Source organism: Pteropus medius, unplaced genomic scaffold (assembly GCF_902729225.1).
Source record: "Pteropus medius unplaced genomic scaffold, Ma_sr-lr_union100, whole genome shotgun sequence".
Classification (NCBI taxonomy): domain Eukaryota; kingdom Metazoa; phylum Chordata; class Mammalia; order Chiroptera; family Pteropodidae; genus Pteropus; species Pteropus medius.
In genome coordinates this window covers 15,433,231-15,460,186 of record NW_024355205.1, presented here as the reverse complement: position 1 = coordinate 15,460,186, position 26,956 = coordinate 15,433,231, and the positions used below count along the sequence as shown (strand labels likewise).

Below are 26,956 nucleotides of genomic sequence, written 5' to 3'. Positions count from 1 at the left end.
AAAATGGGTTAATAACAGTGCCTGCTTTATAGAGTGGCTATGAGGATTCAGTAAGTTAAAAACAAAGCATTCGGAACAATGCCTGGTACATGGAAAAGCTAAATAGATGTTAGCTCTTATTGCTTGAGTGTCAAAAATCCTAAATGCAAATGCAAACATATTTGAATTATCACAAAAAATAAAACAAGGTGTCTCAGAAACAATATATCCTTAATTTTTTCCAAGTAAGTTATTTTGTAAATTAGTAAAGGTTTGGAAGTTCTAGAAATGTCTGAAACCCCCAAACCAGTTCTGTATAAGCAAATATGGGCCAGTGTTTTAATAAACTGCCAAAAGGTTTACCCTGAAGTGAAAAATGCTCATTTACTGAGAAAGCCTGTTTCCTTTTTTAAAAAGGTTGCACGATTAAGTCAAAACACTATACAATTTAAGATTTTCTTAGTGATTTGAATCCAATTTTAGCTTATTGTCTGTACATAGCTAGATTTTTTTTCTCATTACAATCATTTCCCAATCTTTTCAATCTTTTCTTGTGTCTGAAGTAAAAATATTCTACTATTATAACATTTTCAATCCCACAAAAAAGTTGCTCTTATTGGAGTAGGCAAGACAGTAATGGTCAAGCTATTCAGTAATCCACATATTCCAAGATAATCGTATAATTAATAAATATTAATCTTCAAAAAGGACAAGCATAAATACTTCTAGTCTTAAAATATTAGTATAAAAATATATACAAAATGCTTGCATGGTAAGTAGGCATTAAATATTGTTAGTTTGCCATATTCAAAAGCTAAGATTCAATAATTTTTTAAAAGAACATTGAGAGGACAAGCTCCTTGAAATTCTTTTTTATAAATAGAGAAAAAAAAACATTGTTAATGTCTTTCTTAGGCAGATATACCTCTAATTTTAAGCTTGTTTTAAAAATAGCACTCCAAAAAATCATATTCCACCATTCTTTAATTCTCTAATCATATCTCATTTTTTTATACTGTGGCTTGGAATAATTGAACATATTTTTCTTCTTATTAATAAGCAAAACTCTATTAGAATTTAAATATATTTACGTATTCTAAATGACTATTTAATCCAATGTAAATGGAATAAGTTCCCCTTCTTTCCTTATTATTTTTTATTCTGTTTGCATGATTTCAGGAACTCATAGTTTCTGTGGGCAAATGTGAGAGTAATAAATCATGCCAAGTAAAACAATACTGTCTAGGCAAAACAAATTTTTAAAAATAAGTCCCATAATAGTCAAGAAACAGCTGATGAAAACGGATGTATCTTTTGTTTTGAATGAACCTTAAATTTTATAACGTGGCAAAAATTAAGGATCAACTGGACTCAGTTCAACTTTATACGTTTGGCACAGATTGCTAAAATAAACCCCACCCTTGTAAAAAAAAAAAAGTATAACTTTTGTATTTGTAAAGTAAAAATGGTTTTTATTTAAATATGGAGCTTACTATGTCTTCCTAAAAAAAGATGTTTGAAATAAACTGACTTTGATTTAAGATAGAAATTAGAGAATGTGATAGATAGCTTATCTTCATACTTTGCTATTTGAGACAATAATATAATCAAATAAATTATGTTTTTAGTATGATTTTTTTTAAAGGTCAGAAAACTGGTCTGCTGTCATATAAATTTTTCCAATTTATTTTTCACAAAACAGCATTTTGTGTTGCTACGTTTACCTTTGAAAACCCAAACCTCTCTTCATTTGTGCTGAGTTTATTTCCCAGCATCTTTTCTTTGCATTGACCTCTAAATACTTGCAGACTGTAAGCTTGTAGAAGTCCATCTAATTTGAACTTCGAACATAATGTTATTTTGTGGATTGATAAAAGATTTAGAAGTTCTATAGTTCAGATTTACTCTCTAAAATCTGGGGGCTTGGGAACTTAGCCTTTTAAAGGTAAGTTTTTTTGTGTGTGGGCTCAAGAGACTCAGAATGAATAATACGGAGCCAGAATTTCTTCTCCCACCAGACTATGGTCCCCTCATGTAAATGACCTCTCATTGATTATCCCGGACAATGGTTCCACTATTTCTTTTGCTTCAATTAAGCAAACTTTTGAAAGATTAGTAGGGGCTTTAGCATTGAAACATTTCTAGAGAACTCAAAGCAGCGGCACATCCTTAATGACACGATATCTGTTTAGCAAATGTGGTGTAATCACAGAATGATAGAAAAAAGTAACCACAGAGCTTCTGGCCCAGTCATGGAAACCATTTTGAAGAAAGATGCTTATTATGGGTCCAGAAAGAAAGAAAAGAAATAGAAAAAAAGAAAGGAAGAAATCGTGTTTGAACCTTTTGCCAGGAAAAAGAAGTGTTTCGTGCTCATTAACAATATGGTAAGATTTAACTCAGTCCAATTATACACCAGCTACAACTGAAATTTTTATAATTTCTTCATTACGTTACATAATTCACTCAGTATATAATTAAATACAAGATGCCTATCTTTCTTTGCACCTACTTATTTTTAAAAAATAGCCAGATTTTTTTCTTAGTAGCTAAGATATTACTCCCAAAATACAAGTTAAACAGAAATATTTTGGATAAGCATTAGTTCATTACTAATAGGAGATAATGAAATAGAAAAATGTAGTTTGCAAAAGTGTAAAATTTGTCTGAGATTAGAGATTTCCTTAGCTAGGAGAGTTTGATATAGTTTTTTGTTTTTGTTTTTGTTTCGGTCCTAGAGAAACTATATTTTCACAGTGAACTGCCTTAACTGCTTATTGGAAGTAAGTAGGACATAAATAAATAAGTAAATTAAAATATGCAAACAAATTGTAGCTAATAGGATGGCATTTTGAAGGTAAGTCTGGCCGAGGTATGACCCCCCTCCCCATCTCAAAAAAAAAAGTTTAAAATATACTAGTACAGAGAAAACAATTACTTTCCAAATTGCTTTCTGCTCATTTGTGAGTTTACCTTGATGCAAACAGCGGAAGTAAAACAACTTTTTAGGATTTTTAGATAGAGTTGTATTGAGATCTTAAATGGACTCATGGTTTCTCTTAGTCCATTCAGGATGCTATCACAAAATATCACACACTAGGTAGCTTATAAACAACAAACATTTATTTCTCACAGCTCTGGAGGCTGGGAAGTCCAAGATCATGGTCTGGTAGATTTGGTGCTTAGTTTCTTGGAGGAAGGGAGGCAAGGTAGCTTTCTTGGGCCTCTTGTATAAGGCCACAATCTCATAAGGGCTCCACCCTTATGACCTAATTACTTTCAAAGGCTCCACCTGCTACTAACATCACCTTGGGGGTTAGGTTTCAACATTTGAATGGCGGGGGGCATTCAGATCATACCAGTATTTAATCTTGCCATTTCTCAACAGAATGACAGAAGGGTTACCTCACTGTATCTACTGTTTCCACTGTATCAACTATATAGGAGCATAACATATGTGCTTCTTGCCTTCAAGGTCATTCTCACTTTCTAAGGTAGAAGAAGGTAGTCTATTTCCTTCAGGAAATCTTTGTAACTTCTACTATTTCCTCCCATCATCCTCTATCCCTGCTGTGAGTCCCATGTCTGGCTGTGATCCGAGCTCACGGCTAGGGATAGGACTCTGGATTTAGAATGTTACATTAATGTAGTAGGGTGCCTGCGCTTCACTTATGTAAATAAGATTCAGCTTATTGTATCACACATGTGTGGCAGAACGCCACTATTGTTCTGACATATATAAAGCCCATGCGGTCCCCTAGCACAAAAGCGTACACTCCCCGCAATCAAGTTTCATTCTCATGTCGGCTCCTTGTGCATTCGTTCAACTGGGCATCTCACCACCAAAACCTTCCCTTCTTGATCAGCTTGGTGCTGACGTCTGCCAGTTTAATTTGTACCTACCAGTCTTAAGGAGAAGTTGGTAAACAAACAGAGCTTTAGGAATGTGGAGCTGTCATAAAGAAGATGGGCTTTGAAAAGTGTTTTGAATGAGGAAAGGGGCATTTGAATGAGATAAGGACTATCAGGGAGAATGCTATCTACTGCCTGAAGGAAGCTTGCCCTCCACAGAGGAAGGCAGTAGACGAGCCTGAGAGAATGGTGAGGATGGTAAGAGCTTAGCATAACCCAGGGATTTCTGAAACCAACTATACTTAGCACATAAAGATTTCAATAATGTGAAGTCGTTAGGAAAGTTCTCCAATTTTCTGGGGAACGGCCAGCTATTTGAAACTCTATGGGATCCACATAGCACTAAAGTTAGTAAACATTACTTAGATCATTTTCATTTATTCTTGTTCTGGGAACACTTATTTTTTAGTCGTCACGAATATATTAATCTTAAATAGCAAAAACTATTCCTTTATAAGCTTTAGATTTATTACTTAAGAAGAAAATAATGATGTGAAGATACCCTTCTCAGTGTAATTTCTAATGTGTTATCTACATGTATTCATATAGATGGCAAGAATCATTCTGGTTAATGCTGAGAACTGTAATGAACGTATCAGCAGGAGTCCACTACACATCAGCCAACTGTCAGATGCATCTTTTCTTAGAAGCTTTAGCTTAGTTCATGTGAACCAGTACCAAGTTCCCAACTCTAACTCACTACAAAATAAATGTAGGCTTAAATTTTTTTGATAAATCTCTGGGGGTTTCTATAGCAGATAAACCCTGCAGGGCCTGGGTCCTTGAGACAAGTGTCTCTAACACTTTCATGTGCATACATATCACCTGGGGATCTTGCTAAATTGTAGATTCTGATTCAAGTTCCCAAGTGATGCCCAATGCTGCTAGTCTGGCGACCACACACATTTGTCAGCAAGTATACTGATAAACTCTGAAAACCAGTAACCATCACCCATGACTGGAACCTGTTGCCTGTAGTTTTCCTGGTCCTCCTTGAACACAACCTGCCTTGTTATCAGCTGTCATTTACTAGTACAAAATGCCGATGCTCGGTTAAGTTCCAATCTCTACAGAACAGCTGGTTGGCAAATATCTGTGGGCCACTTGCTATATGTAAGCTCATTACCGGGATGAGTGGTGCAGGGAGCGTGAGGAAGTGTAAGGCATGGTTCTTTCCTTGTGAATGCTTAGAGTGGGTTGGGAGTGTATGTATTCATACACTGAATGAATGAATGAATGAATGAATGAATGAATGAATGAAAGCGAATGTGACCAGAAGAAAATCAGGTGCTGAACTCCAGGTTACAGATGTACACTATCAAAGGGTCAGAGCAGAGGAGATTGTCATGGCCTGGGGAGGTATGGAAATGCTTCCTCATTGGATTAGACTCTCCAGAAACAGACACACCCTGAGATGATTTAAGTGCAAATCATCTATTTGGAAACTGCAGGAGACCATTGCGGGAGGAGAAGAGTTTGGCAGAGAAGGAAAGTGGCTCAGAAAGGGCGCCTGGAAATGCTGGGGAAACGTTATCTCATAAATCCCCCATCGCTGGTGGAGGACTGCTGGCATCTATCCTGCTATGACTGTTAGCAGAATGGCTTGAGAAGTTGGTGAAAGTCGTAGGCAAAGAAATGGTGGTGCTGGAAGTTGGAAGTAGCAGACTTATACCAAGTGATTTAAGTCTGAGGGCCATGGTGGTGATGGTGGGGGTGGGCAAGCATTGCTGCTGTCCTTGTGAGAGAGCAGCAGGATTTGAGCTGGAATTAGCAACTACTTCACCCTCTCAATCTCCCTGTAGCCAATGGCCAATTGTCCTGGATTCATTCATTTCTTGAGCCCAAGGCTGGAAGGGGGCAGTCACTATGTAGAAACGTTCTGCTTTTCTTGGGGGCAAGCACACACTTCTCTCACGGATTTTGCTGTAAGAAAGTCAGATGGTGCCCCTTTGAAGAAAAAAAGATCAGATCTGTGGGGACAATCTGACTGGGAAGCCCGCCAGGCAGAGGCCTCAGCCTGCTCACAGAGGACCTGAGAGTCCTTTGTGGATTTGGTTAGCCTCAATTATAGTTGATAATTACAAGACATTGCTGAAAATTGTTGCAACATCTAACTTTTATAACCATTATTTACTACTCTATGTTTGCAACTATTTGTGGAGACTGTTTGTCCTTTTCCCAGGCTTGGTATCTTGGGAACGGAAGTACATAGTATTCATTTACTTTTCTCCATCATGAAGAGAAACAAAATACTGTTCCCAGGTCACCTGGGCTCTGGCAGTGAATAAGTTTAGAGAGAGAAGGAAGAAGGTAGGAAGTGTCTATTACTCAGTGAGGAGTTTTTGTAATCTGTACCCAGTCTACCTTCCAGCTTCATCTTTCTCCCTTGCCATTCAATACTCCAGGCGCTTGAAACTCTTCAATATCCAGAAGACTCTGGGTCCTTCCCCAACTGCTTGCCCTTGCTCTCATGGATTCCTTCTCGTCCTCCCATGACATAATCCCATCATCCGACAAGCCCACTTTATACCACATTCCCCGACTCCCCTATGCAGGGTTATGTGCTTCCTTCTTGATCCAGTCCAGAAATCATGAGTAACAGGCACCAAATTAAATTTGAATCACTTGCTTATACATCTCCGTCATCCTCATTCACTGTGAGTTTTTCTAGGACAAGGACCATGTCTTTTTCCTCTCAGTGTTTCCATCACAGTGTCCCCATCTCCTCTTAGTGTCTCCAGCCCTGGTCTTGCACCCAAAAAGAATTAGCAGTTCAACCCTATGTCATTGAAGAAGGGAGGATATAGAATATCAGCAGTTATTTGAAAGCATATTATGTATATATTCAAAGATTTTCTGTTTTTGTTGTCTTTACTCTGTGCAAGAGATTTATTTATAGTATTATTTACGATTGGCATGTAACCTTACAATATAAAAACAATAAAGCTATTTTAATTTGGGGATTAAAAAATCATCCCTAATTGATAACAATTCTTTCTGCAGGATTAAGTAGCAGTCGACTGGCACCAACTAAGGCTTGAGCAAACAAATCGCCAAAGTCATGGAGCCTATCAAAGTTTTAACTAACTTTACCATTTTGGGGGAAATTGTGGTTCTTAAGTCACAGATCCTTCCTGTTGTAGAACTGCTCCCAAATTCTTTAGTCTTGATTTACACGTTAAAGGCACAAACCGTTGACCCAGCCCCAATTTCTCAGGATGTTTTCCACAGTCAGGATGAGGACGGTCGTGTGGTCCTCAGTCGCCCTTGTCATTCTTTTCCTTTTCCTCCTGTAAGTGATTTTGTGGAAGTCCTGCCGGATGTTACAGAAACGCGACCTGCACAAGATGTGTGTCACTTCTAAACGTGAAAAGTGTCCATGACTCTGAGCCCAGAAAGGATGTAATAAAATACGCCCTGGTGTTTGGCCAGCATATCCCAGCTAGTTAGGAAAACAAGGCAGAGGGCACAGGATTTCACAGCCACCCTGGCAGCGGCTGCACTCAGAGGGCACGCCATTTGATTCTTCACAGGTGCAGACTGTGGGTCTCCAGCTGAGGAAAACAACCAGCCATAGCATCCTTCCACCTGCTATGAGATCATTTGTAAAGAGCAATTCAAAGCATCATCTGTCGGTTTCCACCACATAGGTCTGCTGCCTTGCAGATCTGGAATAGGGGGGGAAAACATGGCTACAAAGTATGTGCTACTAACCAGTGGTGCCTTCTAATGAGACTAGGTCCCAGTGAGGATTTGACTATTAAACTAAAATTGTTTCAATTTGCTTGAGGCTTAACTAGATGAACAGAACACATAAATTCAAAGCCACGTCTAAAAGAGTCTCTTTGCCATGTTAGGAAAAAGAGCTATAATAACTCCAGCACCCAAACAAGTGGGACGAAACCACTTGCTCAGCTGAGAGAGTGTAATGAGTGAAGAAAATAATGAAAACAAACAAACAAACAAACAAAAAACCCCTCTAGAATTGAAATATTCTATTTCAGTTCTCCATGGACAAGAAAAGTCAATTTTGCCTGGGTTTAATTTAAACCACTTCAGTTTAGTTAAAGAGAATTTAAAAAAAAAATTGCTACAAACTTATTTGAATCGTTTTTATAGGTGGGGAGCTGGAGACCACCCGTCCTTTATAAAAGGCAATGCACTTCCAATGCCCCCAAGAAAACAAAGCCTATTTTAAACTATAAATTTTTTTTTATAAAATATGGCTTTGTTATTGTTTTTGTCACTCTTATTCTCCTCAAGAAAAATGCTCTGCAATATAAATATAAAGCAGAAATACATTTCGCCAAAACAAACAAACAACAAAAAAACACAAAAAAAACCAACAAAAAACAAACAAAAAAACCCACATAAACCAGTTATTTCCTAAAAAGGAAAGAATATAGCCAGTTCTACTTCACCCTTTAATGATACATGCAGTTATCTATGGTACCTTATTCCTTTCCGGTCTGGCCTTGTTTTGACTTCTCCTACATATATCCATCCATTCAGTCTCCTTCCCTGGAGAAGCGGGGAAGAGGCAAGCCATTTACCTGAATGCTGTCTGTTAGGCTTAAGTTTCAGTCCATATCCAAACATGAACAGTGAGAAAGCCTTGAGCCACATCGAAAAAGGAAGTAATAAATTAAAGTGCTGACATTTATTGAATGTTTACCATTTGCCAGACACTGTTCTACATGGTTAAACTCTTTAAATCCTCACAACAAAACTGTGAGGTGACCAATATTGCTATTCTCATTTTACAGATGAGAAAACTGAGTCAAGATTGGTGATGGAACTTGCCCAAGGCCACACACTTGGTAAGTGGCTGAGTCAGGATTCAAATCAAGGCAATCTGACTCTAGAGCCCACACTCTTAGTCACGTTATATTGTACGGGGGTCCACATGGTAAGCAAGATCATTCATGCGATGGATTCTTAAACAACACATGCTAGGTGGTGATCACTGCTCAGTCCATAATGAATATTCTTCAACCAGTTTGCTGCCTGCTAAGGGTTCATATGTGAAAACCTCCTTCCATGATACACACAATGTCATCTTTCTCTTATGTCACCAAGGAGCCAGGATCTTTTAGAATCATAGATGGATATGCCTCATCACATGCTTTCTGACCCCATGTCCCCTGTCAAACTCATCCTCATCTTTCACCTGTTGGAAATCAGAGATAAATTGTGTGGGCTCTGAAATAACGAGTCCTCTCCCTCTTAATATTTTTTCCTCCTTTCTCTTAAGTTATAATTATTTTGCCTATAAGAATTAGAGACTTGAGTGGATGAAAGTGATTAATGAGAATCCAACCTTCAAATTCTTAATTAACAGTACTCTCGATGACTCATTCTTTCTTTTGACCACAGGTGAATTCAGATGGATAAGGTATAACTCCTTTTCTCTGCAAGCTCAGAGGCTCTTGGAGAAGAAATAGACATAACAGGTAAATTACAACATGGCACAGTCAGTATGACTTTTGAGGTACAACCAAAGTGCAGTGAGAGTAGAGAGGCGGGTGAGGTGATTAACTTCCTAAAGATACTGGGAAGAACTTATTATATAGGAGGCAACATTTGTTCTGGGTCTTAAAAGATAAGTAGAAGAAGGGGGTGGGGAATATCCAGGCAGAAGAATAGGCTGTGAAGATCATGACATATGAGAGCAAGGTGTGCCCAGGTTAAGCTGTAAAATGCTAGTAGACAGAATGTAGGGGGATGGAGTAGCCTGGACAGCAAGAGCTAAAGCTAGAGAGGGAGGTTGGGGCCAAGCAAGGAGTTTAGATAGTATCCTAGTGGATGAGCCAACAGAAGATTATACAAAGAAATAGGATCATGCTTGTATTTTTAGGGAGAAAACTGGTAACCCTACAAAAGATGCACTAGAGTGGGAAGAAGCATATTTCCTCTCTCATTAGCCCTCTCCAGCTAGGCAGATTTTTATTATGTTGCTGCTGCTGCTGCTGTTATTGTTATTAGCTGAAATGTATCAAGCACTTACTATATGTCAGGCACTGAGCTAAGGGCTTTATGTGAATTATCTGGATATATGCATGGGGATAGACCCTTAGCAGCTCCTAAGAAGTCATTTCTTCTATTATCTGAGAGGTCTCCACAGAAATCTTCTCATATGAGAAAGACAAAAGAACATGTATAATTTTGCCATGTTGAGAACATATCTAATAAAATAATATTTCTTATGCGTGCATTTGTTCAACGGAGCACACCACAGGAGTGGGGTGAATCCTGGCATGATGTGTTCTTTCCTGGACAGTGCTAAGGAAGGTGCACCTCAGTGGCAACAACTCATCAGTTGCCTCAGAAGTGATTTTTTCTGCCCGTCGGTCCTCCCAGTTCCACTCTCCATCCAATAGATATGCACCGGATACAGCACATACCTGAAAATGGCCCATGAGTCACTGTATATCTTCCTATACAAAAGTACTATATGGCTATTAAGTATGATTTCACGTAAACCTGGACCAAAAAAAAAAAAGATCCTTGAAGTAATTCGGGAGACACAGAAAATAAGGATCTGTAGGGTTTAATTTTTTGTTTTATATATACAACTCTCCTCTCCTGAGTGTAACGCAGATGGACGCTGCTATCGAGCTGTTGGAACAGTTTGCCCACCCAGATGGGATGTGATCTGAAAAACAGAGACACTGGTCTAGTTCCCTGCAGCCGGCCCTGGAGTTCTTACACCTGTCTGCACATGAGCACAGGTGAAGCATGTCAGTTAATAACTCGTGTGATTGATTTTGAGCTGATTCTACCTCTGAGGCTCTCCTTGGCCTTCATATCCCCTGGAGGCCCCCTTCTTCCTTTTAAGGATCAAATAATGCAGTTTGCTGGAAGCTGAAGACAGGGGATGGCTCCAACAACAGGCGCCAATTAGTCACAGATTGTGCACTTCAAAAGCTGGAGCAAGACACTCAAAAGCCGGATTAGTGTTTTTGCACTTCCAAAATCTTTCAAATCCTAGACACAAAATCATCCAATACTTGGAATCCCTGAATAATCTGAAATTTTTACTTTGGTGTCAAGGGAAAATGTTTAAATTAAGTCAATTTTTAGATAGTATCAGGATAGTATCAGTCACTGGGGTCCTGTGACTGTCTTACCATTAACGCTCTGAACATTTTTATGTCTTGTGTATACTCAGGTCCCTTTACCTCACATAGATCTGGCTTCCGAAACAGAAAATGGTGGGGCCCTTTTAGGGCAAAGTTCCTGCTGCTTCCTCTTTATTGCAATTTCCTCCTCCACAGGTGTCCAGGATCACATACCAGATTTCTGCCCTCATGCCCACCTGAAAATGTACTGTGGAAATTTTCTTGTTTCCTTTTGGAAAGAGGCTGGGTACAAATATACATACATATATATCTTGCCTATTGGTTTTGGTCTTTAGGAATATGGCTCCACAAGATTTTAGAAAGTTGAACAGGTTCACTCAAATGAAGCAGTTATTAGTTGCTTACACTATCATACTTATTCTTGGGTCATCTGAGCTTTGGCATTATTTAAAGCTAAAAGAAAGACTTTCTAATGGTGATATTTAGGCATTTGAAACAAATAAGAAGGAGCATTATTCCTGAGTAACGGAGCCTGACTGACATTTATAGGTAACTTTGTAAGGCTGATCTTAAATGAAAGGAAATAATGGAATCAAACAATATCAGAGCAAGAAGGGAGGTAATCCTGTGCAAAACATTATTTTTTGAGGAGAGAGAAGAAACACCAAGAAATAAAATGACTTGATGAGCTACAACAGAGACATTCTTTGTCTTCCATCTTTCTTTCTGCCCTTCTCTCTCAATTAACTGGACATGTGGCCATCAGCATACCGACTACGTATTCCAGCCTCCCTTGCAGCGAGGTACGGTCACATGCGGCTTTGTTTCATTTTGCCAATGGGATATAAACCATAGGTTGTGTCTGACTGTCTGGAAGAGTCTTTTACTCCTTTTCCCTTCCTGCTGGCTGAAATACTGACTTGACATGTGGAGATGAGTGGCCGTCTTGGAGCACGAGATGGAAGCCATGTGCTCTTTGGCATGCTCGAGAATGGTAAAGCAACAAAGTAGAACAACCCTGGGTTTCTGCAACATAGAGTTCTAGACTAATTGCCTTCTAGAATTATTTACGAGCAAGAGATATAGATGTGTATATTTGTTTAAGCCACTGTTATTTTTAATTTTTATGTTACTCTCAGCTACATCTAATCTAAACTGTTACAGTTTCCAGTAGCCTGGGAGAGATTTTATTGATTAGCATGGCTTGATGGAGGAAGGCAAGATGGAGGATAGACAAGGCCTGATTCTAAGTCCAAAAGAGAGAATGCTTTAAATATTTTATGTCAAGAGATCTCAAATACTGATCCACAAACAGCTGCATCAGAATTACCCTGGCAGAGGGTCCCATAAATCCAGAGTTCTGGATCCTTTTCCTAGAGATTTTGATTTAGTAGATATTCTGTGGGGCCCAAGAACTTATATTATTAAAAAAGCTCCCCAGGTAATCTTGATATCCAGATACGTTTGGAAGAGTTTGATCTAGAATCGTTCTCTGCTGGAGAGCTGAATCAGAACCACTAGATTTTTTTTTTTCTCCCTCAAACATAGATGCCTCCATGGGCACATGAGAATGAGAGACTGAAGGGGAGAGAGTGAGAGCAAGAGAGAGAGGAGAGATATCCCAAGTTCTGAAATAAGTGATTCCTCATGCTTTTCGGATCCCTTCTTCACCCTGTACCCACCTAGAGTCACACAAATGTCTCCTAATAGACCATTCTCTCTCAGGTTTGCCTTAATTCAGACGAACTTACAGTGACACAATTGTATGTGGCTAATTTTTTTAAGTAGTTACATTTTCTGTGGGAAATCACTTCCAGTGTGCATTACTACACATTAATGAATCATAAATGTATTTCTGACACAAAGAACACCATTAAAGTATAGGAAGGGAACACTTTATAAAGCTATCAGTGTCTCCCACATCAGAAGTTGAATTTTTTGGTCCACAAAAAAAATCAGCAGCATCAGCAGACTTAGTCAAACAGCTGTCAGCTGAAGTTGGCAAAAGCACTTGGGCCCATCAGCAGGTTCTCCTGGCAGCAAAGGTGATGGCATGGAAAAGTTACCAGAAGGCACATTGTGTCAGGCGTGCGACATTCCCAACAACAGTGGATAGAAAGGGATTAGACTAAGCAGCATGTCAGTACCAAAGTAATCCTCTTACAAGATCCAGCCTCATGCTGACATGTGCAGGCTGCTTAGGAGCTCAGCTGTGCCACCTTCTTTGGGGAAGCTAGAGGAGAAGGATCCTCCACTAGGAGGAAGTCTAGCGTTCACTGGGCTCTCTGCAAATTTCAGCAGAACCAAAGGTCCATTTTAAGACAAAATCGGAAGAGTGTCAAGGATATCAAGATCTAATTCCAACTGAGTCACCAACTAACACGATCATAGTCTGGGTAAGTGACGTAATCTCTCCAGCTTTTAATTTTCTCTTGTGTAGAATCAAGGAAGTTGAGCTTGATGAACTATGAAATCCCTTTTAAAAGTCATACAATTTTATATATATCTTATAGGAAACTATATTATATGTCAGTGGGTGAAAGTAAATGCTTCTCTTAATTGTATATTTGCTTTTATTTTTTAAACACAAATCCTAAATCCCAACATAAAATCATCAGACATGTATGCGTGTGAACACACGTATGCACACACCTTTCAGAACTTGAATTTCTGTAACTTCTTTCTTAGTCGCCTAATCCCCACAAGCTCTGACGGCATCCTGCTGTCCCTGCTAAAAGATTTCATTACGCAAATATTTAGGCCAGGACTTTTAAACATCCACAAACGGTTTACTTCACTCTCACAAATAACATCACCCAGAGGGCTGGAAACACACTGAGACCAGGCTTATTGACAAGATAGCTATGGATTCTTATTAACAAGTAGTATCTGAGACCTCACTCTATGCTTACTGATGGCCTCCTGGGTTAAGCCGATCTGCAACCAGAAATGAGATGAAATCCTTTTATTGGTTATTGTTATAAAAAGTAGTCTTGAATCTCTCATAGCGCTGTCTCCATTTTAACCCTTCCCTTTCCTCAGGAGAGAGATACTTCAATAACAAAATTCTCACTTCCTGAATCTTCCTCATAGCCTTGCTACTATGTGCCCTTGATCTACAGGCTGCTGTTCAGGCAAAAGGTTTGAAAGAAAAACAGGAACTCTCAGAAGTCCCAGGACAAATTCATAGGTCATAGAACTCCAGTAAATTAAGTGCCAATAGAATTTAGGGAAATGGAGAGGAAAAAAAGCCAAACTTACTTCATCCACATGCCCAACGGCTCCATAGATTCTTGCCACCTGCCCAATGAGGTAGGGAAATCTCTCGCTAATTTCCTTCAGCATTGGAAGAAAACCATTCAGGGCCAGTGGTTCGTGGCCCGCTATCTCTATGAGGATGTTTAGGATGACGTCATTATGGGCCGAGTCCTTTAAATGCCCGATTAGGAAAGGAACACACTTCTGAACCACCTACAAGAAGAAAGGAAGGGAGGAGAGGAGAAAGAGAAGGAAGGAGATTGATCAAATCAGAGTCAATTTAATATTTTTTGTATTCAATCTGAACTCAACACGTTCTGAGATTATTACCCTCGTTGGAACTCAAGCTAATGTCTCAAGTCTGGAATTTAAAATTTACTATAAATTTACAGAGGCTTCAGTTTCTTTTCCTTTTTATCTGTGCTACTGAAGAGCGAAGTTTACCAGTACTCAGGTGCTGCTATTCATAAACCCAGTTTTGACATGTTATGTCCTCATGAGGAATGTTATATTTCCACTAAACTGCCACAAAAGCTGCGATTTAGGGGGCAATATAAGTACATAAGAGATCCTTGATGACTTTAATCACAGCCTTCAAATTGGAGAAATATGGTTTGGAAATATTTAATAATAAAAATAAGAAGGCAGAAGAGAATTCTCATGTTTTCTTCAGTTTTTTTATTTTGATTACAAAAATGTAATAACATAAAGAATTATTAAAGTAAAATCATTTCTACCATATTCCCACACACTGTTTCTCTCTATATTTTAATGCTTTTGTTAATATAAAGATGCAATAATTCATATTAAGTAAAAATGCGACTTTTTGTGGAATAAAGTCACTATGTTAATTACAGACATGTTGCACACTGATAATTTCATGAGTTTTGTCTGCTAAAATAAAAGAATTAGAAAGGATAACCTGTGGAAAAACTGAATGATAAAACAAAATCGTTTGTCCATCGGTATTTCTGCTATACTTATTTCTTTTGTTTGTTGTTGGTTTGCTTTTTTGGTTTGTTACTTTTTCGGTAAAGTAGACTTGGAATAGCCTCCAGTATTAAAACTGAATCTGATGCACAGCTCAACTCGCTGAACTCAAAATCTGCCCCTTGCCCCAAACCTGCTTTTCTTACCTCTCTAGCCACAAGTGTCTCCTTTCTCCATAAGCGACACCATTATCTACTCTGGTTCTCAAGCCAGAAAACTGGAACTCATTTTTGATGACTGCTTTTCCTTAACAGCAGCCTCAACCATCAAGTCCTATTGATTCCGCCTCCCGAGGATCCCATAGATCTGTCCACTTCCCTCTATTTTCATTCATCTGTCCACTCATCCATTCACAAATATTTTTTGAGTCCTTTCTATTTGTAAAGTACAGTTCTAGGTGCTGGAGTTACAGTTGTTAACAAGTGTGACAGGTTCCTGACTTCATAGAATAATTCACTGTCTAGTAGAGGAGACATTTTGTAAGACACATAATTACAACAGAAACACATATATTAAATGTATTAATAAATTCCATATAGGGAAATACAGGATGCTGTGAGAGACTGTTCCAGGGTCCTGATTTAGGCCAGAGGTCAGGGACATCCTTCCTCAGCAGGGACATTTAAGCTGAGATCAATGATCTAATTACACCACATTTGAGTTATTCCAACAACCTCCTAACTGTTCTCTCTGCCTCCAGTCTTGCCTATCTAATCCTTTCTCCACCCGGGGCCACAGTGGCGACCCTTCCCTGCTTAAAATACTTCACTAATTTGCCACTGTTCCCAAGATAGAGGCTTAATGTATCTTCTCTGAACTGTCTCCCATCTACCTTTTTAGACTTATCCCTACACCCACCTATCCTACTCTCTCCCTATCCAGGCCACAACTCATAGCACACTTTAACCAGGCTGAATTTTTTTAACGTTTTCTTGACTGGTTACGTTTTCTCTTGCATCTGGGATGTTACTCATGTGAGTCACTCTGCCAGTATTTCTTATTGCTCCCATTTTGCTGGATAACCCCAATCATTCTTGAGGCCTCAGATTAGCTGGTATTTCCTTAAAAAGTCTTCTTGAACTTCCTTCTTCTCCTCTCAGTCTCATGGCCCTGCTGAAGCTGCTATAATACCCTGAATGGCTCTGGCAGGTCCTTTTTATGCTGTCTTCTTATTACTGGTCTAGATGTCTTTCTTGTAGGCTGGATCGAAAGGTCCACGAGGTCAAGAATCATTTTGATTTTGTACACCATTGTATACACAATGCCAGCAGAGAGCCTAACCAGAGGACGAGTCAATAAATATTTGAGGAGCAAATCAAAGAAAGGCAAATCTGAGTGATTTTACAGGGTTGCATTTGGATAACCCCTCAGCCCTTCACCATAGTACTTAAATAGTTGTACACAATGTTTAAACATATTTACTGTCATGTGTCATATACAACAACTAACATAAAAGAGGACAGTTTTGAGATAACTAAAATTATCCTACTTGTAAATTTAAACTTATATTCATACCTAGTACATGCGGATGAAAGGACTGGACTAGTTTCTGGTACATGGCACAGATGAATGAACAGTTCAATAATGCTGTTTCGGCATTGGGAGTGATTGTATGTCCTTCAGGAGAAACCATGAGAGGTTCCTGGCACATATGGCAGATGTGACAGCCAGCTGCTCTGGGTTCAGGGCAGCATACTTAACCTGAGGCTTTTAGGAATGGAAAGTGCTTACACGTTTCCTGTCGGATTCTATAACCTTCCATTTCCCAGTCCTTACTCTTCATAGCCTATTTCTGAAAGACCAAGCTATCTGTGACATGCCATGCCAGTTTTATTCAAATTCCACATGCAGAGTTGCCACATGCACTTACCCTAAGCCATGCAAAAGTAGATCAGTTGCCCCATAAAGAAAAATAAAAAAATGAAAAGGAAAGAAAGAGGAAAAAAAAGGAGAGAGAAAGCAAAAAAGAAGGTTGAAGGCAAATACATAGGCCTGGGCAGAGGTGAATGCACAAGAGGAGCAAAGAGAAGAGACACCTTGATTAATGTAAACAAATACCAATTTTACCAGTTAAAGAAAAGTTAACTCTTTTGCTATCATTTCCTGATAACCCGAAGTTTATTATGATGATGATAGAAAAGATAGATATTTCTTGAAGTTTATCATACACATGAAAGAGAAGTTGTGCTTTGGGCTTTAGATAGAATATTCTTAGATAAGGAAGAATTTTATTTTCCAAACACAGGGCATTTCCTTAGGTTAGTCTCTCAGTGCTACCACATTGGGGGCTGCTTCATGGCTCAGAGAAAGCCAAGTTATTGCTGAGAGCAGAGTAGCCACTCAGACAATATAGATAGCCGAGAGAGAGCAGGCTGACATGGCCTTGGTTCAGGAAATAAACCACATTCCATGGACCTTCCAAACTGGCCTCCTAACTTCAAATATCTCTCACTTCTGTTTAGCCTCTTCACTGCCATCAGAGTCACTGTCCTAAAACCCCATCTGATCATGTCGAGACTTCAAAGATTTCCCATAGCACGTGGCCAGAATCCCAACGCCACAGCATTCCAGGGGTCTTCCTTGGTGGGCATATCTGCTGCCTCTTCCCCCATGAACCCTCTGACTCGACATGCCACTGAATACCCACAGAGGCTTGAACATGGAGCGAACTCTCATACTTTCAAAGCCAACCTCAAATAGCTCTACTTCTGGGAAAAGTTCTCTCCCACCCCTCTTAATACATGCAGGACCTGGAGGCCCCCAGACCACACACCCAAATATTCAGTAGATATAAAAAATAATGTTCCTTCACTCTACCTGACACACAAATCTTTATAACAGTGGGAGGCTTGATTTAAATTTAGAATTTTTGGCTTCTGTTGAAGAAACAGGGAGAAATGACCCTTAGCCCCCATTCCTTACCACTCCCTTCTCTTTCTAGCCCTGGCCTTGCCCTACAAAAAATCTCCTATGCACATATGTGGATACGCCAGCCCACGGCTCGTCCAGGTCACCCCTTGGGCCTGTGAGGCGACACTGTTGGCATGGCCTGTCCTCGGGGTAATAGACTCAGGTACAAGGCCTGTAAGCAGGATGGAGATATGTAGGAAAGGGATCTCAAGATCCCAGTTTCCCAGACTGTGCTACTTAGTGACCCAGTTGCTTAGGTGAGGCAGTAGATGGAAAATGGAAGCACAGGTAGAGTTGAGCCAGACTGGAACCCTCTAACACAAGTAGCCCAGGGGAGGGTCTTATTCCTGGCTTCTCTGGTCCTTCCTGAAAAGAATTAATCACTGCCATTTCTGTGCTCCCACAGCAGTCTGCTGACAAATTTAGCATCTTGTCATTGAACTAAAGTTTTACAGTCACATCTCACCATGAGCACCTTGAGAGTAGGGCCATTTGAAAACATAGCACCATAACTTAATTGGCAGCAAATGACATTTAAATTCTTATATATAGAATAAAAGGTAGAGCTACTCGTGTGTGTGTGTGTGTGTGTGTATGTGAGTGAGTGTATGTATGCATGTGTAAATGTATTCCCTCTTAAATTAGTCCTCAAGCTCAATTTTTTCTTTCCGTTAATTTGTCTAGCATTAACAGTCTCTACTAATCTCCAGAAATCTATAAAATAACTGCCACTCTTTTCATTTACTACTTACTCCCACCATACTGACAAAACACATATTCTGGAAACTATGGTTCTGCTTCAAATACTCTTTTAGAACAGTCTATATATTTTATCACTTTATCTTCTTAATGTTCTGCAACTGGCTTCTTATTTTAAATACCAAAGGTGACCTCTGAGCAGTGTCGGCTTGCAGATGCCATGTTTGGTGCTGTAGGATGAAGTACATGAATAGGAATGCTCTATGCTGCCGAGAGAAATACTAGAAAATGACTCTCTTCACTAGGGACCAGACTGCAAAAGTAGTTCCTCTGGATCTGGACATTAATCAACAGAAGGCTGAACTTGCCACTTGCTGTCACTCAATTCTGTATGGTTAGGGCTAGAAGCCCATATCGTGAGGATAATAACAGGTATGCTCATATGTGTTACTAAATTCTGTTTCTTTCGTTGGCCAGACTACTGCATAATTCATGGCAGCCAAGAATACAGACTTAGCCCCAGAAGGCCATTGACCACACAGCCTTTTCATATAAATGAATTCTGAGAATTCTCTGGAGGTTCCAGCCTTGAATCACCAACCAGGAACTGCCTGTCTCCACGCAGGAAGATTGGTTTGCTGAGAAAGGGATACCCAGAGGGCATGATGGAGGAAGGGCACCCACCTGCCTGGCCAGCCACATCAGAAACTCACGGATGTTTGGATGTTGAAGCTAAGCCACCTTCATAATCTCATGAGCTATTCAGCTATACATACAGAATTTTTTTTTTCAAAGGGCAGCTGTTTACCCTCCAATTCTAGAAAGCCAGGTGATCACCAGGTACAAAAGGTAGGTAGTGAAGAGGGCATTCAAAACACCATGAAACATTCCTGCACGTTGCTCTCATTGGAGAACACACTCAGTTTCCTTCCAAGTTACAGAGATTCGGCAGAGCTTTTACACAGAAAAAAAGCTCCACTTTAATACGAATTTCACAAGGTCAAAAACCTCCTTATTCAGCTTCTCATTTCATCTGAAATTGAATTAACTAGACTCGCATTGACAGTCCCAGTCCACATTTCTGATTGTTGTGAGTATTTTACCTTCCTCTCTCAGTAAACGCTTTTGCTATCTTCCTCTCATTCTCCTTGCCCACTGTCTATTTAAGGAACAATGTAAGAGAGAGAAGATGAATCAGGAATTTCTCTAGCTCGCTGCCTGTGTACCGCGGCAATCAAGCGTGAGCTCATGAAGAACTAAGAGATGACAAGAGGAGGGGATGCTTTAACAAGAAGGGAAGTGTTGATGGGAAACAAAGGGTTGGGCAGCTCCCCTGTCACAACATCTTTGCACCAGTTAGGATCTTGGCACAGGCGGGGTTTGTTCACATCACTATGAGGCTTCTTCGTTCTTGAATCCACGCTCCACACTTAGAAGACCTACTGGAATCTGTTTTTACCCTCTCTTCCTCATTCAATTCAATTCTCCTTCTCTTGTCTAGCTTAGCTATCTGATTGGCATCTTCTGCTATGGCCTCTGGGACCACCATTTGCTTTATTAGCCACAGCCTTACAGCCTCAATTTTTCAGTTAATTGACGTCAAAAGATCTCACTGGCTGCAATGAAATTGGATTTACGATGTAGCCTAGCCTTACCTGTATGGCTTTGGGAAAGTTATCTAGCCAGCGTCAGTCCCATATTTTTTTGTAAATGGCAGTCTTAGGGAGGGCAGTATGACCATAACGGTCAGTTGGAGACAAGGACATTGCTCATAAAAAAAATTGGAGAGGCTGATAAGGTGGGGATGGGGCATGAAAAGCCACCTTCTCAAGTCACTCTTTGGTAAGACCACTTTCTTGACCTCTCCAAACTTTAACTTCTCTGTTTATAAAATAAAAATTCTGTTGTGGGAATAAGTGAGATAATGTCTATAGAAGACCTACACCGTGCCTGCTACCTGGTATAAGCTTCGCTACTGTTAGTGTCCCTTGATCCCCCTCCCTTGCCCTCTGTAACCAGCTGAGAACACTGCTCCCTTCTCAAGTGGAGGCAGCCTGGTTACTTCCCCAGGCTAAGGAGGAGAGAGTTGGGAGTCAGAGTCCTGGACCTGTCACTTATTTCTTGCTACCTGTGTGAGAGGGGGCAAATTAACCTCTCAGAGCATCTATTTTGATGGTGTAAAATATACCAGAAAAAAATAACACATTATAGAGGTATTAGGAGGTTTAAGTGAGATATTAGATATTAAAAAGTGTCCTTTGTGAATGACAAAGTACTTTGTAAATTTAGGCACTAATAATACTAACTTATCCATGTTAATAAATATTCATAAAGTGACTTCTGTATGCCTGGTACCATGCTAGATGTCGGGGACACATTTGAACAAAATGGTCCTCATGTCTCAAGCATTTGCATCACAGCCAAGGTAGTCCGGAAGGAGAGAGACAAGTAGAGACAATGTGAAATTTGCTATGGCAGGGGTTGGGGGAAGAAGTCAGAGAAGATTCCTGGCGAGAAAGTGACATCTAAGCAGCTGTCTAAAGGACCAGGAATAGTCAGCCCAGAGAGGACGGTGGTGGCGAAGAAAGCACACTCAAAGAGGCGAACATAGCACGTATGTGAAGCTCAGTGCCCTGAGAAAGAGAGCTCACCTGCAGGTCCCTGGAACGGTTGAGTTGTTCAATGAGGAGCCTGATTCTAAATGCCTCCTAAGTCCTTGTCTGCCTTTCCGGGCAGCCATAGAAGGGCTGTAACCAGGGGTGTGACTGGATTGCTTTGAAGGTTCCACCTGGTGCCACCTTCAGTCTTGGACCCACCTTTTTTGGGGGGGTGACCCAAGTCCTTTCTCCTCTCTCTTCTTGTCAAAACATGTTTTTGCATTGCTCTTGCTCTCAGGCTGCAGATAAAAGGTAATGCCAGTTGTCTCCTTTACAAAATCAAGTCTGGCCTTTTAGTCACTGTTCCCTATTTCCCATATCACCTACCTTTGGTGGGCAGAGTAATGACTCCTCAAAGATGTCTATAGCCTAATCCCCAAAACCTATGAATCTCTTCCCTTACATGGCCACAGGGATTTTGTAGATGTGATTAACTTGAAGGCACTGAGCCGTGAGATAATCCTGGATCACCTGGGCGGCCTCGATGTAATCACAAGGGCCCTTAGAAGAGGGAGGGAGGATGGTCAGGGTCAGAGAATGCCATGCGATGAGAAAAGCAGAGGCAAGAGAGGCAGACAGCCTCGTAGTTGGAAAAGGCAAAGGAACAGATTCTCTTCTAGAGTCTCCCCCTGCTGACCCATTTTGGACTTCTGATCTTCAGAATTGTGAGATAATAAATTTGTGTTGATTGAATCGCTAAGTTTGTGGTACTTCGTTATAGCAGCAATAGGAAACGAATACACCACCCTGTCTGTACCCGCCTCATTCTGACCCTCTTTTTAGGTGATCCAGTGATCCCTCGACTCCACGCCTCGTCCACACTCTGCTGTAGCTTTGCTCATCTTTTCCGTCCTCAGTCCTTTCTGAAATTAATTCCTCTACTTGCACTCTGCAATTCATTCTCTAACTTCCTCTAGCACCTTGATATTATCTAATATTTTCTCTCACATCTTCGATCTCTTTATTCATAGTAGATTTCTTTTTAGCCCTCTTTATTTCCTCTAAACTCCCACCCTCGTGATCATTTCCTACACTCCCCTTCCATACAGAATCCACAATAGATGACTTCTACTCTCCATCACACGTCCACAGGCACTGCCCCTCACGGGTCACTCGTGAGTTGCCAAATCCAAGGTAAATTGTCATCCTCACCCAGGCTCCTTTACCTCTCTAGATCATGACTCTGTTCAGCCACTTCTCTGCTTTTGGAGACCACAGCATATCTTTTCCTGGGTCTTCATGGGGTCCATATTTTTTGGTCTCTTTTGCTCATTTACTCATTTCTGAATTTAACAACTTTTTATCGAAACTCTATATGTGCCCTGTGCCATACTAGGAAGTACATACAGATATGCAGATACAGGTTCTGTGCTCCTCAAGGAGTTTACAGGGCACTAGAAGAGACAGACAAGCAAAAATAATGACAACACAGCCTTCTAAGGGCAAGAGTGAAGATGCACACCAAGTAACACAGAGGTTCCCAGTCCTCTGCTCAACCGCTAGCCTTGCTACTCAAAGTGTGGTCCCTGAAGCAGCAGGAGTAGTGTCACCTGGAAACTTGTAAAAGATCAGAATTGGGAGCCCCATTCCAGATCTACTGAATTGACATTTCTGGGGGTAGGACTCAAGCCTGCTCTCCAGTGTCCAGGACTCCCAGCCCTGTCTCTACTTCCTGAGGCCCTTCGCATCTCTGCTCCACCTGGAACAAAACTACGCATTCCTCCAGGTCTGGCCCGGAAGTCCTCCCCTTGTGGGTCTGCATGACACACATGACCTATTTCCCCCGAGGCAGAATTCAAATGCCGCTCCCCCCACCCCCGCTCTGTTTATTTTATTTGCAGAACACTTGTCACCCTGTTTAATGCAGTTTGGTTTTATGAACGTTTACTGAGAGCTATCGGATACTATGTCAAGGTCTGTGATACAGAAGAAAAGTAATTCCTTACCAGAAGGAGCTTGCAGTCTATTGTGGTTAACTATGCATATGACCATTCTTGCCTGCCTTTCTTTGGATAATTTGAACGTTGAATACAAATATTCCAGTCTTTACCTTAGTGCTGACTGGTTTTTCAGGGGATAGATACTGACATTATGAGATATTGATGGACAATAAAGCATAGATGCAACCATAATTGATGTAACTTTGACTGTTAATCTTCACTGCACACATGTGTTGGCACCCTGCACAACCCATTTCTACTTTCCCCTTCCTCACAGCCTCAAGTTTCTATCTGAGTACCCTCGGGGTTCAGGAGGAGCTCCCGGGGAAGAGCATGTGTCTTAGAGAACGTCAGAACATTTGCTTGGATGTTGGTGGCAGTGGTGGAGATAGAGGAAGCAAAGTGCCTAGAAAGCCCCTAACACCTGTCTGGAGCCCAGAAGTTGAAAGTGTGCCGAAAATGGAAGCCAAAACCTAGAGATCAAATCTGAGAAATGGAGAGAAACTGTTCTGTTCATATTATTTGAGTCCCTGGATCGAGTCTCATCTGAAGGTTTTTTTCCTATTACATTAACTAATAAATTCCTTTTATTGTTTAAACCACTATGGGTTGGGTGTTATGTTACTGATAATCACAAGCATCCTAATTATTATAATCTTTTACTAGAATCTGAAGAACAACAACTAATTTACTATTTAAAAAATGAGCCTTTGCTCTCAATATAGGCTGATTTCCCCATAAATCAAAGCATGCGTAGGTCTTTCCCTTGGCTCTGTCTGAGAAACCACAGATTCCTAGGACTGCATGGCCACACTAAACTTTCATTAAAGCCATTCTGCAATGGCTATGCAAAGGTTTACATATTTGTTGTATTTTTGTTACTGTACCTGTGATGGTTAATTTCAGCCTTACTGGGTTAAACATTAATCTGGGTGTGCCTGTGAGAGTGTTTTCAGATATGATTGGCATGTAAATAAATAGAATGATTAAAGCCCACCCCATTCATCCGGGGCCTAAGTGTGACTGTTTGAACTGGGACTTCAGCCCTCTCCTGCCCTTGGACTGGGACTTACACCATCAGCCCTCAGGTTCTCAGGCTTTCAGACTCCGGACTAGTACTCACATCATCAGTTTTCCAGTTTCTCAGGCCTTCAGACTGAGAGTAGAACTACACCCTGCGCCCTCCTGGGTCTTCAGCTCATAGATAACAGACTGTGGGACTTCTCGGCCTCCATAATCGCATTAGCCAATTATTCATTATAAACATATATACGTACACACACACATGCACACACACACACGCGCACACACACACACATCCTATTGGCTATGTTTCTCTGGAGAACCTAAGACAGTACCCAACTTCTGCCATCATCTCCTGACTTTTATGTTCTAGGAAAAGTAGATGAGTGCTTTCATTTAAAGATGGGCGTGTAGAAGACGTATAAAAGAGAACCTGAAGCACACATCCTGTTCACATACTCAAAAACATGCCCGGTTGCATGACCCATCACACCTATAATGTGTTCTTTACCTCTGGTTGCTTTCTCTTTGCAGCTACGTGCAAAAGCCGTAGAAGATGGTACTGTTCTGGTTGTTCCAGCTGAGACATCAGGGCCAGAAGTTCTGACAGGTGTCCATTAATTGGCTGAGGCTGCTTTTCATACACAGCAGGTAATACCCTCAACAACATGGTGTTACCTGTTGAGGAAACAATAAAAGAAATGATGGCTTTATCAGCCTATGAGCAATAGAAATAACATTATTGCCAATGCAAAAACCTTTGCATTTACTCACACATTATAATGAGCTGATGTCCAAGTCTTCTGCTGAAAATAACACAGAATCTTACGCTACTTTTTTCCCCGAAAAATCACGAAAGCACGATTTAAACTGATTCCAAAAAAGGGAATATTTTATGATACGATCAGCATTATCATCTAATGAAAATTTTTCCTGAGAAATGCACCATGGGGAAAGAGGAAACTTTGACAGTAACCAGACCACACCCTTGAGAAGGAAGCAATTCCAATAAAGAATTCCTGATGAGAACATTTGGATGCTGTTTAAGTGAAAACTAAGCAATGTCATAAGCATGAACCTAAATGAAACTGAACAAAAACAAAAAAGTGCAAAGGAATGTATTCGCGTTCCTGAGAGATACAGGCATGATCTGGACAACTGAAATATGGAAACTATGCCTTACTTTTATGAATAGTTAGAAAAGTAGCAATGCAGATTTAAATCCCTAATTTCTGCACTGTTTCAAGAGAAGTTTAGAGTCAGCTTGTCTGTCACATGTGATTTGCTTCAATGACATGTATGGACAACTGGATTTAAAATGGCAAAATCTCAAGAAAAAATATTACGTAAACTTCAGGGATTTATCTGCAAACAGCATATGGGAAACATCTGCCTATCACTTTATAGTGGATTTTTTCTCAAAATCTTCTCAAGTACTTAAATGTCTCAGAAATGGTTCCTAGAGATTTCTTGAAAAAGAATTTTCTTGCCTTTATTTACTTTAAATTTGGTTTTGTATATAGCAGACATACACAGAAAAAATCAAATAAGTAGTGATTACACATATGTAGATCTTTATTAAATGATGGAGACAAGCCTATTTACAAAGGACATTTAGATATGAGAATTAAGGAAAGAAGGCCAACATTTTCAGAATGTCAGTGGCTAAATTTAATGAAGGGCTGATTTGGGATCAAATTGAATGTATTTGGATGACCAAAAATAATGAGACTTGCTTTTTCCACATGTGGTTCATAGAATTAGTCTCAAACAGATTTTAGTCAGATGCCCAAAAAGTGCAAGATATTGGAAATAGTAAGGATTTTCTTATAAAAAAAGGTTTGTCTGTTGGAAAAAATATTGTTTTATTTTGTTTCTTTGTTTTCTGTTTATTTTTACTAAGAGCTTTTCCTTAAAGAATCAGGAATTTTAAATGTAAATCCTGATCTATACAGAGCACATTAAATCATAGAGTTTAGTTACATGGATGACTGATCAACTGCTGAAAATAGTCATGATAAATGGGACTATTGTTGGAACGGAAGATAGGAAATTGGTATAGGCTTTTTGGTACATTACTCCCCAGAGGCCTTGGGAGCCTTGAAGGGAAAAACCTCATATTAGTCATTTTCAGCTGATTTGAATTTCAATCGAATAATACAAAAATAAATGCGTAAGAACTTTATTTTAAAGTTAGAAACTTATGAAGATACTTTGATGTAGAAATCCTATAAAATCCATTTATAAACTAGTATATTTTTTAATTATGAAATATTCCAAGCCATCAGACAAATTCAGACAATAGTATAAGGAACACTGGTGTACCCACCAACCAGTTTTGTCAAAACGTAACCTTCTGTCATGTCACTTCCCATCCCACTCATTTCCTTTTCTCCTCAGAGGCAATCCCATCCTAAAGTTGGGATTTATCATCTCCATGAATGTTTTTACACTTTGATTGCATGTGTATGTATCAATTAGCATTTTATAGTGTTGTTTGGCATGC

The 26,956-nt window shown here is 39.9% G+C and overlaps 1 protein-coding gene across 16 annotated transcripts in view; it reads right to left on the bottom strand.

Moving 5' to 3' along the window:
• Positions 1–26,956, bottom strand: part of VEPH1 (ventricular zone expressed PH domain containing 1) — a 184,503-nt gene that overhangs the window by 101,555 nt on the left and 55,992 nt on the right. For 12 of the 16 annotated variants that reach the window (XR_005651754.1, XR_005651753.1, XM_039857868.1 and 9 more), the window contains 2 exons: positions 24,962–25,128; positions 14,235–14,444 (listed from right to left, as the gene is read on the bottom strand). Coding sequence is in view for 14 of the 16 variants with exons in the window: in XM_039857868.1 (XP_039713802.1) it covers positions 14,235–14,444; positions 24,962–25,128 (377 nt within the window). In the remaining 2 variants the exon portion in view is untranslated. Of the gene's footprint in view, positions 1–6,761; positions 7,560–8,344; positions 8,413–8,459; positions 9,062–13,650; positions 13,705–14,234; positions 14,445–24,961; positions 25,129–26,956 lie in introns of those variants that run through there. The other 4 variants (XM_039857878.1, XM_039857879.1, XM_039857880.1 and 1 more) reach the window with 4 other exon arrangements.